The sequence below is a fragment of the Oryctolagus cuniculus genome, chromosome 19, assembly GCF_964237555.1.
Source record: "Oryctolagus cuniculus chromosome 19, mOryCun1.1, whole genome shotgun sequence".
NCBI lineage: Eukaryota > Metazoa > Chordata > Mammalia > Lagomorpha > Leporidae > Oryctolagus > Oryctolagus cuniculus.
Genome location: NC_091450.1, coordinates 52,812,303 through 52,830,685, shown reverse-complemented (window position 1 = coordinate 52,830,685; position 18,383 = coordinate 52,812,303). Strand labels below are relative to the sequence as shown.

The 18,383-nt window shown below is 41.9% G+C and overlaps 1 protein-coding gene across 1 annotated transcript in view; it reads left to right on the top strand.

Annotated features, from left to right (window-relative positions):
• Window positions 1-18,383, top strand: part of LOC103345823 (uncharacterized) — a 109,356-nt gene that overhangs the window by 20,489 nt on the left and 70,484 nt on the right. Inside the window, exons 2-5 of the mRNA XM_070063912.1 lie at window positions 10,782-11,061; window positions 13,376-13,499; window positions 15,799-16,016; window positions 16,632-16,726. Coding sequence (XP_069920013.1) covers window positions 15,898-16,016; window positions 16,632-16,726 — 214 coding nt within the window. The 5' untranslated portion in view covers window positions 10,782-11,061; window positions 13,376-13,499; window positions 15,799-15,897. The remainder of the gene's footprint in view (window positions 1-10,781; window positions 11,062-13,375; window positions 13,500-15,798; window positions 16,017-16,631; window positions 16,727-18,383) is intronic.

The following is an 18,383-nucleotide window of genomic DNA, read 5'->3' as shown; positions in this document are numbered from 1 at the left end:
CATCCAGGCTGTAGCCCAGGTTTCATTCCCTTCAGAGGGTCCTATAGGTAGAGTTGAGAAAAAGATCCTGTGCTGAAAAGAGATCCAGTGAAAATTATTCACTGAATACTGGGACGTTATTTTCTCTCAGATTTTAAGAATTTGAATAGTCAGACTTCGACTCTCCAGGCAAAAAAATTAGATGAGAATTCCCTGGAGAAAATGTCCAAGCTAGGAGGAAAGATAACAGGGTAACAACATTGGGGGGTTCCCAAGGAAATAATTTGCCTGCCTTGCCCTGGAAAACCTAGGACAGCTCAGCAGCAGTCCAAGAGAAAATGTTCATTGCAAACTGGGGAATGGGGAATCTCACACACATCTGATTGAATGGTTAATCTACCCCAGGTGGACTGCCCTTAATGAGAAACCACTACAGATTTTTTGGTTTGTTTGGGGGATTTATTTGTTTATTTGAAAGTCAGAGTTACAGAGAGGGAGAGAGAGAAAGAAATCTTTTATCTATACTGGTTATAAGAAGCCAGGAGCCAGGGGCCCCACCTTGTCTCCCCACAGGGTGACAGAGGCCCAAACAATCAACCCATCCTCAACAGCCGTTCCGCAGGCCTCTAAAAGGGAGCTGGATCAGAAGTGGAGCATCCAGGGCAGGCACTGGTCCCCACAATGGATTCCAGTGCTGCTGGCTGCCCTACCCACTACACCACAGCACTGGCACCTGACCTCACTGTTTTTGACCATACTTGTAAGAACCGTCTTCGGAGAAATGCATGGCTGAAGCATCTGACTTGATTTTTATAATGATGACAGATATGGATACAATTCCGTTCTTCTATGTAAATACATCAAGCTTTGCCAGCACCATTTGTTGAAGAGATTATCATTACACCAATGAATGGTCTGAACCCTTTTGTCAAAAATCAGGTGGCTGTATGTATTTAGATTAACTTTGGGATTCTCTGTTTTGCTCCACTGGTCTGTGTCTCGGTTTTTTTATTGCCAGTCACATGATGTTTTAATTAGTGTAGCTTTTTAATATGTTGTGAAGTGTCAGGTATTGTGATGTCTCCAGCTTGATTTTTATTTCCTCAGGATCACCTTAGAGGTTCTGGATCTTCTGTGGTTCCTTATGAATTTGAGGGTTGTTTCTCTAATTCTGTAAAGAATGTCATTGGTATTCTGTAGATTTATTTACGTGAAATAGTTTTTTTAAAGATATAGATTCTTCCAATCCACAAGCAGGAGTATCTTTCCATTTTTTGTGTCCTTGATGGTTTCTTTGGTCGATGTTTGAGAATTTTCATTATAGAGATCTTTCACTCATTTGATTAAATTTATTCCTCAATATACTAATTTTTGTGGTTATTGTAAATTGGATTTTTTGTTGATTTCTCTGTCAGTGAGGGCATCATTAATATGTAAAAAAGAAGCTTTTTTTGGTATGTTTATTTCTACCTTTAAACTTTGCTGAATTGGTTTATCAGTTCAAGCAGCATTTTAATGTAATGTTTGTGTTCTTCCAGGAGCAACATCATGTCACCTGCAAACATTAATTATTTGACTTGCTCTTTTCCAATTTTAGTGCTTTTTATTTTGTTCTCCTCTCTAATTGCTCTTGTGAAAATTTACAGTACTTTATTCGGTCAGAGTGGTGAAAGTGGACATCCTTGTGTTGTCACAGATTTTGACAAAATGCTTTCATCTTTTCCTCATTCAGCATAATATTGGCAGTTGGTTTGTCAAATATCACCTTTATGATTTTGAGGCATGTTCCTGCTATGCCTAATTTGTGGAGGGATTTTTTTTGTACCATAAAAGGGTAATAAATCATACCAAATGCTTTCTCTGCATCTAATTTGAGTATGGATTCTATTCTTTCATTATGTTGATTAATTTATGATGTTGATTGTTTTGCAAAATGGAACCAGCATGGCATTTCTGGGATCAATTCCGATTGATAGTTACGTATGAGATTTTTTTTTTTTTGACAGGCGGAGTGGGCAGTGAGAGAGAGAGACAGAGAGAAAGGTCTTCCTTTGCCATTGGTTCACCCTCCAATGGCCGCCGCGGCCAGCGCGCTGCGGCTGGCGCACCACGCTGATCTGATGGCAGGAGCCAGGAGCCAGGTGCTTTTCCTGGTCTCCCATGTGGTGCAGGGCCCAAGCACCTGGGCCATCCTCCACTGCACTCCCTGGCCACAGCAGAGAGCTGGCCTGGAAGAGGGGCAACCAGGACAGAATCCGGCGCCCCAACCGGGACTAGAACCCAGTGTGCCGTCGCCGCTAGGCTGAGGATTAGCCTAGTGAGCCGTGGCGCCGGCCTATATATGAGCTTTTTGAGGCTTTGAATTGTTTATTTAGTACTTTTTAAACTTTTATTTAATGAATATAAATTTCCAAAGTACAGTTTATGGATTACAATGGCTTTCCCCCCATAACTTCCCTCCCACCTGCAACCCTCCCCTTTCCTGCTCCCGTTCCCCTTCCATTCACATCTAGATTCATTTTCAATTCTCTTTATATATATATATATATATATATATATATATAGTATATATTAAGTAAAGATTGCAACAGTTTGCACCCACATAGAAACCCAAACTGAAAAATACTGTTTGAATACTAGTTATAGCATTAAATCACTATGTACAGCACATTAAGGACAGAGATCCTACATGAGAAGTAAGTGCACAGTGACTCCTGTTACTGACTTAACAAATTGACACTCTTGTTTATGGCATCAGTAATCACCCTAGGCTCTTGTCATGAGTTGCCAAGGCTATAGAAGCCTTTTGAGTTTCCCGCCTCTGATCATATTGAGACAAGGTCATAGTCAAAGTAGAAATTCTCTCCTCCCTTCAGAGAAAGGTACCTCCTTCTTTGATGACCTGTTCTTTCCACTGGGATCTCACTCGCAGAGATCTTTCCTTTAGGTCATTTTTTTTTTTTGACAGAGTGTCTTGGATTTCCATGCCTGAAATACTGTCACGGGCTTTTCAGCTGAATCTGAATGCCTTAAGGGCTGATTCTGAGGCCAGAATGCTGTTTAGGACATCCGCCATTCTATGAGTCTGCTGTGTATCCCGCTTCCCATGTTGGATTGTTCTCTCCCTTTTTTATTCTATTGATTAGTATTTTCAGACACTAGTCCTGTTTATGTGATCCCTTTGACTCTTAATCCTATCCTTATGATCAACTGTGAACAGAAATTGATCACTTGGACTAGTGACATGCATTGGTACATGCCACCTTGATGGGATTGAATTGGAATCCCCTGGTATGTCTCTAACTCTACCATTTGGGGCAAGTCAGCTTGAGCATGTCCAGAATTGCACATCTCTTCCCTCTCTTATTCCCACTCTTATATTTAACAGCAATCACTTTTCAGTTAAGTTTCAACACTTAAGAAAAACTGTGTATTAATTACAGAATTCAACCAATAGTATTAAGTAGAACAAAAAAATACTAAGAGGGGTAAAGTATTAAGTTGTTCATCAACAGTCAGGGCAAGGGCTGACCAAGTCACTGTTTCTCATAGTATCCATTTCACTTCAACAGGTTTCCTTTTTGGTGCTCGGTTACTTGTCACCGATCAGGGAGAACATATGATATTTCTCCCTTTGGGACTGGCTTATTTCACTCAGCATAATGTTCTCCAGATTCCTCCATTTTGTTGCAAATGACTGTATTTCATTTTTTTTTACTGCTGCATAGTGTTCTACAGAGTACATATCCTATAATTTCTTTATCCAGTCTACTGTTGATGGGCATTTAGGTTGATTCCAGGTCTTAGCTATTGTGAATTGAGCTGCAATAAACATTAAGGTGCAGACAGACTTTTTGTTTGCCAGTGTAATTTCTTTTGGGTAAATTCCAAGGAGTGGGATGGCTGGGTTGTATGGTAGGGTTCTATTCAGGTTTCTGAGAAATCTCCAGAGTGGCTTCCATAGTGCCTGACCAGTTTGCATTCCCACCAACAGTGGGTTAGTGTCCTTTTTTCCCCACATCCTCGCCAGGATCTGTTGTTGGTAGATTTCTGAAGCTGAGCCATTCTCACCAGGGTGAAGTGAAACCTCATTGGGGTTTTGATTTGCATTTCCCTAATTGCTAGTGATTGTGAACATTTTTTCATGTGCCTGATGGCCATTTGGATTTCCTCTTTTGGAAAATGTCTATTGAGGTCCTTGGCCTATCTCTTAAGTGGGTTGTTTGTATCAAGATACCAAAAACATTCTTCTCAGATCTAGAAAAATTATGCTGAAATTCATATGGATACGCAGGAGAACTCAAATAGCTAAAGCAATTTTGTACAATGAAAACAGAGCCAGGGCCGGCGCCGTGGCTCAACAGGCTAATCCTCCGCCTTGTGGCGCCAGCACACCGGGTTCTAGTCCTGGTCGGGGTGCTGGATTCTTTCCTGGTTGCCCCTCTTCCAGGCCAGCTCTCTGCTGTGGCCCGGGAGTGCAGTGGAGGATGGCCCAAGTCCTTGGGCCCTGCAACCCATGGGAGACCAGGAGAAGCACCTGGCTACTGCCATCGGATCAGCGTGGTGCGCCGGCCGCAGAGAGTCAGCCGCAGTGGCCATTGGAGGGTGATCCAATGGCAAAGGAAGACCTTTCTCTCTGTCTCCCTCTCTCCCTCTCCACTCTGCCTGTCAAAAAATATATAAATAAATAAATAAATAAATAAGAAACAAAGCTGGAGGCATCACAGTACCAGATTTCAGGACATATTGCAGGGCAGCTGTAATCAAAACAGCATGGTACTGGTACAGAAATAGATGGATAGACCAATGGAACAGAATAGAAACACCAGAAATCAAACCAAACATCTACAGCCAGCTTATATTTGATCAAGGATCTAAAACCAATTCCTGGATCAAGGACAGTCTATTCAATAAATAGTGCTGGGAAAACTGGATTTCCACATGCAGAAGCATGAAGCAAGACTCCTACCTTACACCTTACACAATATCCACTCAACATGGATTAAAGACCTAAATCTACGACCTGACACCATCAAGTTACTAGAGAACATTGGAGAAACCCTGCAAGATATTGGCACCGGCAAAGACTTCCTTGAAAAGACCCTGGAGGTGCAGGCAGTCGAATCCAAAATTAACAATTGGGATTGCATCAAATTGAGAAGTTTCTGTACTGCAAAAGCAACAGTCAGGAGAGTGAAGAGGCAACCGACAGAATGGGAAAAAATATTTGCAAGCTATGCTACAGATAAAGGATTCATACCCAGAATTTACAAAGAGATCAAGAAACTCCACAACAGTACTTTGTTGAGAATCTTTGCATCTATATTCTTCAAGGAAATAGGCCTGTAGTCTTTCCATTTTGTGTCTTTGTTCGTTTTTGGCATCAAAATGACGTTGGCCTCCTAAAAAGTTTTTGGCAGTGTTTTCAAATAGTTTGAATATTGTTGGAGTTTGTCTTTAAAGTTTTGTAGAATTGGATAATAAAGCCATCAAGTCGTGGACTTTACATTGATGGAAGAATTTTGCTTACTGCTACAATCCCACTACTTCTTATGAGTCTGTTAGATTGTCTTTATTTTCTGGATTAAATTTGGTAACTTATTTGTATTGACAAACTTCTCCATTTTTCTGAGGTTTTCCAGTTTATTTGCATATAATATTGAATGGAAGTTTCTTTTGAAGCCTTGTGTTTCAGTAGTGTTGGTTATAATGTCTGCTTTTTCATCTAATCTTATTTTTTGAGTTTTTTTCTCTTTTTCTTTGTCAGTCTTGTTAGAGGATTATCTATTTTTTTTTGACAGGCAGAGTGGACCGAGAGAGAGAGAGGAGGGAGAAAGGTCGTCCTTTTCCATTGGTTCACCCCCCAATGGCTGCTGCAGCCGGCGCACCGCGCTGATCCAAAGCCAGGAGCCAGGTACTTCTCCTGGTCTCCCATGCCAGTGCAGGGCCCAAGTACTTGGGCCATTCTCCCCTGCCTTCCCGGGCCACAGCAGAGAGCTGGACTGGAAGAGGAGCAACTTGGACAGAATCCGCCACCCCGACTGGGACTAGAACCCGGTGTGCTGGCACCACAGGCAGAGGATTAGAATAATGAGCCACAGCACTTGCCCAGAGACTTATCTATTTTTTAAAAATTTTATGTGAGGTAAACAATTTTCATGTACTTGCCATATACATATTCAGGAACATATTGATTCCTCGCACCCAACACTTCCTCTAGCCCATACTTCTTCCTCTTCCCTCTCCTGTTTTCACTGTTAATTCTAATAGAAAAATATTTTCAGGTAACTTTATACTCATAATATTCACTGTTCATTAAGTAGAAAGTTCAACAAATAGTATGAAGAAAATAAATTGTTCCTCAACATGAGACAAGGCTTGTAAAAAAAGCATCATATCTCAAAATACTCATTTTACTCCTACACATTATTGCGTGTTAAGTACTATATTAGTTACCACAGATCAGGGACAACATATGATATTTGTCTTTTTGCGACTGGCTTATTTCACTAAGTATAATGGTTGTTTTCAGTTGTATCCATTTTATTGCAAAAGACAGCATTCCATTTTTTCTTGCTGAATAGTATTCCATAATGTATATATACCACCGTTACTTTTTTTCCAGAATTATTTATTTGAGAGGCAGAGTTGAGAGAAGGAGAGACAGAGAATAAGAGGTCTTCATTCTGGTTCACTCCCTAAATGGATGCAATGGCTATATCTGGGCTGATGTGAAGCCAGGAGCCAGGATCTTCTTCTGGGTCTCCCACACTGTGCAGGGGCTGAAGGACCTGGGCCATCTTCCACTGTTTTCCTAGGCCTTCGTCAGGGAACAGCCAGGCTTTGAACTGGCTCCACTATAGGATGCTGGTGCAGCAGGTAGGAGACTTATTCCACCTTGCCACAGTGCCGGTCTCCATAATTTCTTTATCTAGTTATCATTTGATAGACATCTAGGTGAATTCCATATCGAGGATGTTGTGAATTGGGCTGCCATATACATGTGGGCACAGATAACTCTTTCATCTGCTGATTTCAATTTTTTTAGGTAAATTCCCATGAGTGGCACTGCTGGTTCCTATGGTTCATCTATTTTCAGCTCTTTGAGGTGTCTCCATACTGTCTTCCACAATTACTTCACCAGATTACATTCCCAGTGTGTTAGGGTACTGTTTTATAATATTATTATTATTAATATTATTAATATATTATAATTATATTAATAGTTGACAGGAAGAGTTACAGACAGAGAAAAGTGTTCCATCCAGGGGTTCACCCCCAAATGGCCACAATGGCTGGAGCTACACTGATCCAAAGCCAGGAGCCAGGTGCCTCTTCCTGGTCTCCCATACGGGTGCAGGGTCCCAAGCATTTGGGCCATCCTTCACTGCTTTTCTGTGCCACAGCAGAGAGCTGGACTGGGAGAGGAGCAACCAGGGCTAGAACCTGGTGCCCATATGGGATGCCAGCACCGCAGGAGGAGGATTCACCTAGTGCACCATGGCACTGGCCCCTAGGTACTGTTTTGCCACATCCTTTCCGGCATTTTTTGTTCGTTGATTTCTGTATGCAAACCATTCTGTCTGTGGTGAGGTGAAACTTCATTGTGGTTTCGCTTTGCATTTCCCTAATGGCTAGTGATCCTGAGCATTTTTTCATGTGTCTGTTGTCCATTTGAATTTCCTTTCTTGAAGAATGTCTGTTCAAGTCTGTTGCCCATTCTTAACTGCATTGTTTGTTTTGTTGTTGTTGAGTTTTTTGAGCACTTTATACATCCTGGATATCAATACTTTACCAGTTACATAGTTTGCAAAGATTTTCTCCCATTCTGTCGGTTGCAAAGTGAACTTTTCTGAGTTTTTGTTTACAGTGCAAATGCTTCTCAGCTTGATGTAATCCCATTTGTATGTTTTTGCTTTTATTGCCTGTGCTTCTGGGTTCTAAGAAGTCTGCACATGGCAATGTCTTGCATCATTTCCACAATGTTCTCTAAAAATTTGAAGGTTTTAGGTTGTACATTTAGGTCCTTGATCCTTTTTGAGTTGATTTTTGTATTAGAATAAGGTAGGTTTCTATTTTCTTTTTGTGCACCATTTTTTGAAGAGATTCACCTTGTCACAGGGTTAGATTTTAGATCCTTTGTCAAAGATAAATTATTAGTAGAAGTGTGGATTGAGTTTTGGAGTTTCTGTTGTGTTCCATTGGTCTACATGTGTAGTTTTTGCCAGTATCAGGCTGTTTTGATTGTAACTGTCCTGAAGTATGTCTTGAATTCTGGTATTGTGATGCTTCTGGCTTTGCTTTTCACATACAAGATTCCATTAGCTATTCTGGGTCTCTTGTGTTTCCATTTGAATTTTAGCATCTTTTTTTCCCTAGATCTGAGAAGAATGTAACTGGCATTTTGATTGGGATCACATGAATCAGTAAATTGCTTTTGGTACTACTGACATTTTGATTATATTGATTATTTTAGTCCTTGAACATTAAAGATTTTTTCCAATTTCTGTGTCTTCTGTTTCTTTCACTAATATTTTATAATTTTCATTATAGACATCTTTGGAATTCTTGATTAAATTTATTCCATGGTATTTAATTTTTTTGTAGCAATTGTGAATGGGATTGCTCTTAGAAGCTCTTTCCCAGCCATGGCTTTTTATATATAGACTGTTGATTTCTTTTGTTAATTTTATATCCTGCCACTTCACCAAACTCTTTTATGAATTCCAGTAGTCTCTTAGTGGAGACTTTTATTTCCCCTCTGTATAGAATCCTGTCATCTGCAAGTAGGGGTAATTTGACTTCCTCCTTACCAGTTTGTATCCTTTGGTTTCTTTTTCTTGCCTAATAGCTCTGACTGAAACTTCCAGGTCTATATTGAATAGCAAGGGCACAATTTGGCATCCTTGTCTGATTCCAGCTCTTCATGGGAATGCTTCCAACATTTCCCCATTCATAAGATGCTGTCTATAGGTTTGTCATAAATTGCCTTGACTGTGGTGAGGAATGTTCTTACTATACTCAGTTTGCTTAAGGTTTTCATTATGAAAGGATGTTGTATTTTGTCAGATGCTTTCCCTGCATCTATTGAAATAAACCTATGGTTTATTTGAAAGTTTTATTATTTGAGCGGCAGAATTATAGACAGAATAGGAGAGACAGACTTTTTAATTGGTTGGCATACAGTCCTTTGTATTAACTCTTGATAGATAAATCTTTTTATCATCTGTGGTAGCTATTGTTACCTTTCATTTTTCATCTCTGACTTTACTGATCGGGGTCTTCTTCTTTTTTTTTTTTTAAGGATAGTTGGCCCAAGAGTGTATAAATATTTTAAGCACGTTCTTCATTTCACTGATTTTTATATTCTTTTTTGCTTTCAATTTTGTTTATTCTCTAATTTTAATTATCTCTTTCCTCTTCCTAATTTTGTGTTTGGTTTCATTTGTTTTTCAAGGGCACTACATTGGTGGCTCTTATTTGATGCCTTTCCAATTTCTTGGTCTAGGGATCAATTTCTCTAAACTTTCCATTTAATACTCTTTCGCAGTTTCCCATAAGTTTTGATATGTTATACTGTCATCTTTATTCGTTTCCATAATTTTTTATTTTTTGTATGACTCACAGTTCATTCAGGAGCATGTTCAGTCTCCATGTGGTTGTATATGTTCTTGAGGTTCTTGGTGTGGTCATTTGCCCCTTCATTCCATGTGGTCATGGAATATGCATGGTATGATTTCGATATTTGTTGAATTTGCTGAGACTTATGGCCTACCATATTGTATATCCTGGAGAGTGGCTCAAGGCATTAGTTCCTGTCAACCATGTGGGAGACATGGATCCAGATCCCACTTCTCAGCTTTAGTCCCATATGTGGGCATTTGGGGAGTGACTTAGTAGATGAGAACTATCTCTTGCTATCTCACTCATAATGAATTATTAAAAATTTTATCTCTCTTTTTACCTGGAAACTTGATTTAAAGTATTCAAACTTGATGTATGTCATATATACAAATTTAGAAACACTAATTATTCCCACCCTACCCACCCTCCCTCCCTCCCACTCACCCACCCAAACATGCTCCCATCCCTCTTCATTTTTTTTAAAGATTTATTTATTTGAAAGTCAGAGTTACAGAGAGAAGAGGCAGAGAGAGTGAGAGAGGTCTTCCATCTTATGGTTCACTCCCCAATTGGCCACAACATCAGAGCCGTGCCGATCCGAAGCCAGGAGCCAGGAGCTTCATTTGCGTCCCCCGCACGGGTGCAGGGGCACAAGGACATGGGACATCTTCCACTGCTTTCCCAGGCCATAGCAGAGAGCTGGATCACAAGAGGAAAAGCTGGGTCTGGAACTGGCGCCCATATGGGATGCCAGTGTTCCAGGCCAGGGCGTGATCCCACTGCGCCACAGCTCCCATCCCTCTTTAATCTCCATCCACTCTTCCCATTCTTACTTTATGCAAAAATCTATTTTCAATTATTTTATATTCACAATATAAAGACTACACTAAGTAAAGAATTCAACAGTTTGAAAGAATTAAAAAAAAAAAAAACGTTCCTGAAGAGGCAGGACATGGTTTGTTTAAAATCATCATTATATCTGCAAGAGTTGTTTAAAATCATTGTATGTCAGAGTGTCAATATAACTTCTAAGGATCACCTTTTAGGTACTCTGTTACCACAGATCAGGGAGAATATACATATTTGTCTTTTTGGAAAGGCTTATTTCACAAAATATAACGTTTTACAGTTGCATCCAGTCTTTTTTTTTTTTTTTTTTTTTTTTTTTTTTTGTATAGGAAAAGCTTTCTTACCTGCAGCATACCGGAGATCAACACTGGCCCTCTATCCAAGCCTGGAGCCAAGACAGCTGTCACCCACTTTTTTGACACTGCCTGGCCACTTCCGGTGCCGCTATGCTTACTGGGAGGAAGAGGCGGGTCCTAGATGGATGGCGCTTGTGCAGTCAGTCTGGTGGATACAGAGCTGGCGGTGGCAGTGTGTTGTCGGCTGCTAGAGTTGTCGGCTTCCGGCGGCATTTTCGGCAGCGGTACTGGCCTGGAGAGTGCGGGAACGAAGGTGAGTTTTTCTTAAAAAACAGTGAGAGGCCTGGGACCTCGGGAGGTGGGAGGGTTGTGGCGCCTCGGGGCAATGTAGACACTCAGGTCCACAGGCTGGGCGGCCGTGGGGGCGGGCGGCAGCTCGGCTGTGGGAAGCGGAGAAGCGGGTGGCTGGGCTCGTGCTGGAGGACAGGACTGCAGGTTACAAGGTGTGTTTATTTGTAACCTGTGACTTAGTTATTTCATCAGTTCTAGCAGTATTTCTGGTGGGTGTTTTAGTTTTCATTGATTTTTATGAGTCTTTTTAGGATGACTGTGTCTTCTGGAATTAATCTTAGTAGGTTATGTGTATTTGTTATCCAGGGATTTCTCCATTTCCTCCTAGTTTTCCAGTTTATTAATATACAGTACTGAATAGCAATTTCTTTGAAACCTTGAGTTTCAGTGATGTTGTTTATAATGTCTGGTTTTTGTCTGTAATTTTATTGACTGGAGTTTTTATCTTTTTTGTTAGTCTGGTTAGAAAATTATTTACTTTTTAACATTTTATATCAGGTATGTAAATATCATGTATTTCTTATATATAGATTCAAAACATACTGATACTTCTTCCCATGCTAGCATCTCTCAAGCCTACACACCAGCCTTTTTCTTCCTCCTTCTCTTGTTCCCACCCTTAATTCTTCGAATTATCTGTTTTCAGTTAACTATATATTCATATGATTAAGTAACAGTGTTCAACATGGAGTATGAAGAACAAAACACTGTTCTTGAAAGTGAGACTAGAACTATAAGAAACAATTTTATGTCAGAATGTCATTTTCTCTCCCACACATTACATTTAGGTACTTTATTAGTTACCACAAATCAGGGAAAAAATACGTTATTTGTCCTTTTGGGACTGGCTTATTTCACTGAATATACTGGGTTAAAGTTACATCCATTTTGTTGCTAAAGACAACATTTCTGTGTTCCCCAATGGGTGGTATTCCAAGTGTATATATGCCATAATTTCCTTATCCAGTCATCAGTTCATGGACATCAGGTTTAATTCCACAACCCAGCTATTGTGCACTGAGCTGCAGTGAACATGAAGGTACAGATAACTCTTTCAAATCTACTGATATAATTTCCTAGGGGTAAATCACCAGAACAGGGATTGCTGATAAATTTCATAGTAAACGGTAGATTTATTTTCAGCTTTCTGAGGTATTTCCATACTATCTTCTGCAATGGCTTTACCAGTCTACATTCCCACCAAAAGTGAGTGGATCAGAGTACTGTATTCCCCACTTCCTCAGCAGCATTTATCGTTGTTGATTTCTGTATGAGAGCCATTCTGACTGTGGTGCGGTGAAACCTCATTGCCATTTTGATTTGCATTTCCTTGATGGCTAGTGATCCTGAGCATTTTTTCATGTGTCTGTTGGCCATATGGATTTCCTTTCTTGAAACATGCCTGTTCAAGTTCTACGCCCATTTCTTAACTATATATTTTTCATTGTTGAGCTCTTTGTCGATTGTACATACTAATCTTTTATCAGTTTCTTGTTTGCAGACAGTTATCTCCCATTCATTCTGTTGTCTCCTCACTTTGCTGAGTGTTTCTTTTGCAGCGCAGAAGCTTCTCAGTTTGATGGAATCACGTTTCTCTGTTTCTGTTTCTGCTGCTTTTGCTTGTGCTTCTGCTGTCTTTTCCCAGAAATCTTTGCCTATGCCAGTGTCTTTCAGGTTTCCCCAGTGTTCTCTAGTAATTTGATGAGATTGGGTTTTAGATTTTGTTCCTTGAACTATTTTCAGTTGGTTTTTCTATAAGGTGTAAGGCATGGGTCTTCTTTCATAGTTCTGAATATGGAGGTCCAGTTTACTCAGGAACATTTTTGAAGAAACTGTCCTTTGCACCTGGGATTAATCTTTAGCGCCTTCTTCCAAGATAAATTGATTGTAGATGTGTGGATTGATTTCTGGAGTTCCTTTTCTGTTCCATTGTTATATATGTCAATATTTTTACTAAACCAGTTGTTTTGATTGTAACTGCCCTGTTCTGTGTTTTGCAATCTGTTTTTGCGATGCTTCGAGTTTTGTTTATGTTGTATAAGATTGCTTTCACTATTCAGATGTTCTGTGTTTTCATAAGAATTTTAGCACTGTTTTCTCTCCATCTGGGCAAAATGTTATTTGACCTTTGATTGGGATCCCATTATGTCTATAAATTGCTTATAGTAGAATGGAAATTTTCATTATGTCGATTGTGCCAATGAATGACCATGGAAGATTTTTCTGTTTTGAGTGTCTTCTTCCATTTCTTTAATGTTTATTAATTTTCATTGTAGACATTTTCATGGATATGAAACTGGATGCAGTTGAAGTTCATCTGCTGGGTAATCTTCCATTTCTGGGGACTGCTCGACTTCCTGCTAAACACAGCTGGGACTTCTTCCTGGAGAGGAGCAACTGGTGAGCAGATGTGACCACCTCATGTACACGGCAGCCTTGGAGCCCAAGGGAAAGAGTAGGGAAGGGATACCACGTTCCCTGCGGCTGGGTGGGCCATGTGGACAGTGAAGTTGACTTTCATCCCGTGACAGGGAGGGTCAAATGGAGTAGCCCCAGAGGTTGGGGTAAAAGAAATGTGGGGGCCAACGGGGTAGAGGAGAGTTAGGTGCAATGAGGATGAGGGCACTTGGATGTTGGGGAATGCGTTCCCCCAAGTTTTGCAGTAAATCAGGTGTCAAAGAATGTGGTAAGAGGGGAAATATTGGGGCATCCAGGCAATGAGAGGGAGGCCTGGGAGGAGAAGTGTGTGCTGTTGCCTCAGAGTACAAAACACCAAAAGTCTGTTTTTGAGGGATATGGAAATAAAAGTTTGGGTTTTAGAATTCATGGTTAAGGATGACAAGATTGCAAGGAATCTCTGCTGGGGGGGCTGATAAGGGTAAATGTCACAGAAGAACTTGGGACATGCAAGGCACTTGGGAGTTGGGAGCTGAAATGAGGTAATTTCTTTATGTCATCATCTTTTGATAGATAGGGGAAATGGAAGGATTATATAGAGGAAGACAGGTGACTTTCAGCAGAATTGTAACATGAAGAAGGGTTAGGTCAACTTATAAGAACTAGTGGAGTATCAGAGTGTTAGACCCGGGAGAGGGTCTGGGGAGCAACCTTAGGAAAAGTGAGGGAAGGGAAATGGGTGGACTGGTAGAGGGAACTTTCAGAAGGGATGGGGAATGGATGCTGAGTTAATCAGGAAATTCAGATAACATCTGCAGAATACCAAGAGATGGAGAAGATGTTATCTGAAAGAAAACTGGGTTGTTAAGGGACTAGGGAACATGAAGACCTTGTCTTAGGCTGGGAATGAAGTTTGTGGCTTGTAGTCCACTTGTAGACGTCAGAATTCGGGCAGAGGACTCTCTCTTGATAAACGTGTGCTTCTTGGCTTTTGAATGTGTCTGTTATTCGCTCACATTCGTTCTTGTTATTTATCTAATACTGAATGCTTCTTGAACATCCTTGAGAAAGTTTGTGGAAAGAGGGTGATTGTCGTGATGGGTGTTTTTCATATCTTTCTAGGCAGCTCTGCGTGAAAGCTCCTGCTTTCATGATGTTTTTGTTCTTATTATTTTGGGGTGCTAGGGATGGCTTGAGTCCTAAAGGATTTAAACAGAAAGAATACGGTATGAGCTCTTGGAATAGCTTCCCAATTTGTTGGAATTCAAACTTAGTGATACTTCCTATTCTACAACTGCTTTTTTTTGCCAGCTCAGATATTGCCAGTTGCTTTTAGAGTCCCTAAACTGTGTCTCTGTGTCAGACTGTGACATTTATTAGGAAGGTGCATTCTTCCTTAAGTGTTACTTAAATGATGTGTCATTCTTTACAATGCAGTGTTATTTGGTATTTTTGAGTAATATATGTTCAGAATTATATAGCTTACTCTTTTTTTAAATATTTATTTTATTTATTTGAAAGAATTACAGAGAGAGGTAGAGACAGAGAGAGGTCTTGCATCTGCTAGTTCACTCCACAGATGGCTGCAAAGGCCGGAGCTGGGCCAATCTGAAGCCAGGAGCCAGGAGCTTCTTCCAGATCCCCCACATGCATGCAGGGGCCCAAGGTGTTGGGCCATCTTCTACTGCTTTCCCAGGCCATAGCAGAGAGCTGGATTGGAAGAGGAGCAGCTGGGACTAGAAGCAGTGCACATATGGAATGCCAGTGCTTTAGGCCATGACTTTAACCTGCTGCGCCGGCCTCTGTAGCTTACTCTTACTTTTAGAGTATTTCTACAGAAACATTTTCATACTTATATTTTCATAAAAGTCCTAGAATTTTCCACATACACAATGTTACTAATGTGCACAGTGTGTCTTGTTTTCTCTGTAGTGTGAGTACTTTTTTTTTTCTATAAGTTTCCATTAAACATTGATATTGTGTCCAATGGATGCGTGTATATGTTTAGGGTCAAAAAATTCTTCAATATAATTTATAGACTGATTTAAAAATAAACCACATTCCCTTTTCTCTGCTTTCCTTCTAACACTGACTCTCCCAGAGTCCCCTTCCATCCTTCCCTCCTTCTTTCTTTCCTCATTTCCTTCCTTTTCCTTCCTTCCAGTTTCAGATAATATATTTTATATTTATATTACAGTAATAAGGCTAATAAGAAGTTTAAGAAGTAAGAACAGGTGTGCCGGTGCTGTGGTATCCCACAGGGGAGTCAGTTCAAGTCCTGTCTACTCCATCTCTCATCCAGCTCCATGCCAATGTGTGTCCTGTGGCCAGTGAGGAGTGCGCCTGTGCCTGGCGCTTTGACCCAGAAGTGCACCCACAGGCGCCGCCACTTCTGCCCTGGATGCACTGGTGGGAGTCAGCGCCATGTCCGCTCCTGCCCAGAGCCTTGAAGAGCCGCCTTCAACGCTGGTGGCTGAACCTGAGGAGACCCAGGGCCCTGCAGACTCAGGCTGGGATCAGGTGAGGCTACAGCCGGAGGCGGCCGCATCAGTTTCCTTGGGCTTCTGGAAACTTCCAGGCGTGGTCCTCTGCTTCGACCCCTACCTGAAGACTACACTTTGGGACTCAGTTCCTGTTCCTGAGGAACAGAAACGCTCTTTGTGTGGGGAGTTTGGCGCGGTGGCCTTCCTGTGACTGGGTAGTCATGGCCTGGGGTGCAGAGCGGGGGGAGGGGTGTGTGTAGGGTGTAGCTGGGATAGAAGGTGGAGGAGAGGAGAGGGTCAAAGGGGAGGCAGGAAGAGAGAGGAAGTGGGGAGAATGAAAGTGGAGAGGTGAGGGAGGGAGGGGAGAAACACATGTGGGGGAGAGGAAAGGAAGGGGAGAGTGACAGGAGTCCCAGGGCTTGTGTGTGGGAGGGGGATTGTGAGAGGAAGAACTTTCCCCAGGGCTCTGGGTCCATTTGGGGGGTTTTCTGTGCCTGGCCAGAAGTAGCCTTGGCTAGCTGCATCTGTCGAAGAGGCTTTGACTGACAGCCTCTCTGCTCCGGGTTGTTCAGCAGCGTAAGGTGTGTGTGCAGGAACACGGGGACACGGGGCACTCGAATTAATTGGCACATAATCCGGTGAATTTTCACAGACTGCACACACAGAGGAGAAAGCAGAAGCTTAGAGAAATGCCAAGAATCCCTCAGTGCCCTGTTCCAGCCTGCCCCAAGATTCTGACACCTCACAGTAAGTACTAGATATTTTATTCTATTTAAAGAATGGTTTGCAAAGCAGAGTTCTAGATGAGGCGGGGCGGGAGAGATCTTCAGGGTATGGGTTCACACTGCAGGTGGCTACAATGGCTGATGGTGGGCCATGCCGAAGCTAAAGCCATGTACTTTATCTAGTACTCCAGTGTGGGTTCAGGAACCGACGCCCTCGGGCAACTTGAGTTTGTGTAACACACTACCTGTATATGTAAAGTGCTTACCCCTTTTATCACCATTTATTTGCTAAATACCGATATCACGTATAAGACTGTGAGCTTGTCCAGGGCAGGACTTTGTCTCTCTGCTTTCATTCCTATAGTCCCTGGTACACAGTTGGAATTCAGCTTATGCAGAACTAACAATGCACTCACTGTTGGATCTTGGGACAGGAACTGTTGATTATAGAAAGGTCTGTTTACAGCAATAAAGGTAGGAGGGACAAGAAGGGATGTTTAAGAGAATCAGCATTAATGAAGCACTTTCAGTGGTCAGGCTTCTTAATGTACCATTGTCTCATTTCTAAATAACAACACAAGGAGGGGAAGCAAGAGTTTTATTTAATTATACAACATTGTCCTGTCTAATCCTCTTCAAAGCTCTGTGAGGAAGGCACCACTGATACCCTTTTAAATATGAGTTAAAGGAAGTGGGAACCAGCCCTAGGCCATATATTGAGATCAGTGAAGTTCCAGTTTAAATCCTGCTGTGCTTGCCCCTCCTGGGCTGCAGGGTGTGGGCTAATGTGAGAGGTGAGTGTGTGAGGAGTGCAGGGAGGGTCGTGGAGGTGCGGTGCGACTTGCCTGCTGGGAGTGTCTCTGCAGGGCCAAAAGCCTTGACTTTTCAGGGTTGCCTGGATTTCAGCTTGGGCTGTCTGGAGTTGAGATTCTGAGGGCAGGAGTGTGGTGGGTCTTGCCAGTTCCAGCCTTCCTTCTCTGAGCAAAAAAGTAGCTAAGATGAGGCTGAGGGCCCTGTGAGTCCCTGCCCCACAGGCAGGTGCAGTGGGGGCCTGGGCTGTGCTTGCTAGCACAGGTGCCTCTGCCACACTTGATCTTGTGGCGGTTGCAGTGATTAGTAAAGTGGGTTCTTTGCTGACCCCAGGGAAGTGGCATTTCTCAGCTTCCCAGTTCCACGTGTGGTATGACGGCATGCCCCTGAGGGATCAGTGGGAACCATGCACAGGCATCTAAAGATAGGAGAAAATAGTGATTGTTAACTAGCCTCAGGCTGGCGGCTGTGCTGGGTTAGTGAGGAGTCCCTGGCCAACCCCCACAGCACCTTCAGGCAGAAGTGCTCTTTGTTCATCGCTGTGTTACTTTATTGCTTTCTGTCCCTGAGTTACAGCTACCCCGAATGGCTTAGAATTTTCTCAAGCATGTAATTAGAGGAGTGGCTGTGAATCTAGGAAACAGTTTGGTCTTACTAAGGTAATCATTAAAAGTCCCTGAAAAGCATTTGTAGGTCAATTTTTCACTAATTTTTGCTCACTGTTTCCTCCGGTTTGTTACTCCTCTTTGTGAATCGCCTCCCCCCACCTCCCCATGACATGGTCATCTTGGAATTCACTTTGGAAATGAAGAGCAGGTCTACCTCTCTGGGTTCCACTTTGGTGAATGTCACAGGCAATCCCTTCTTTA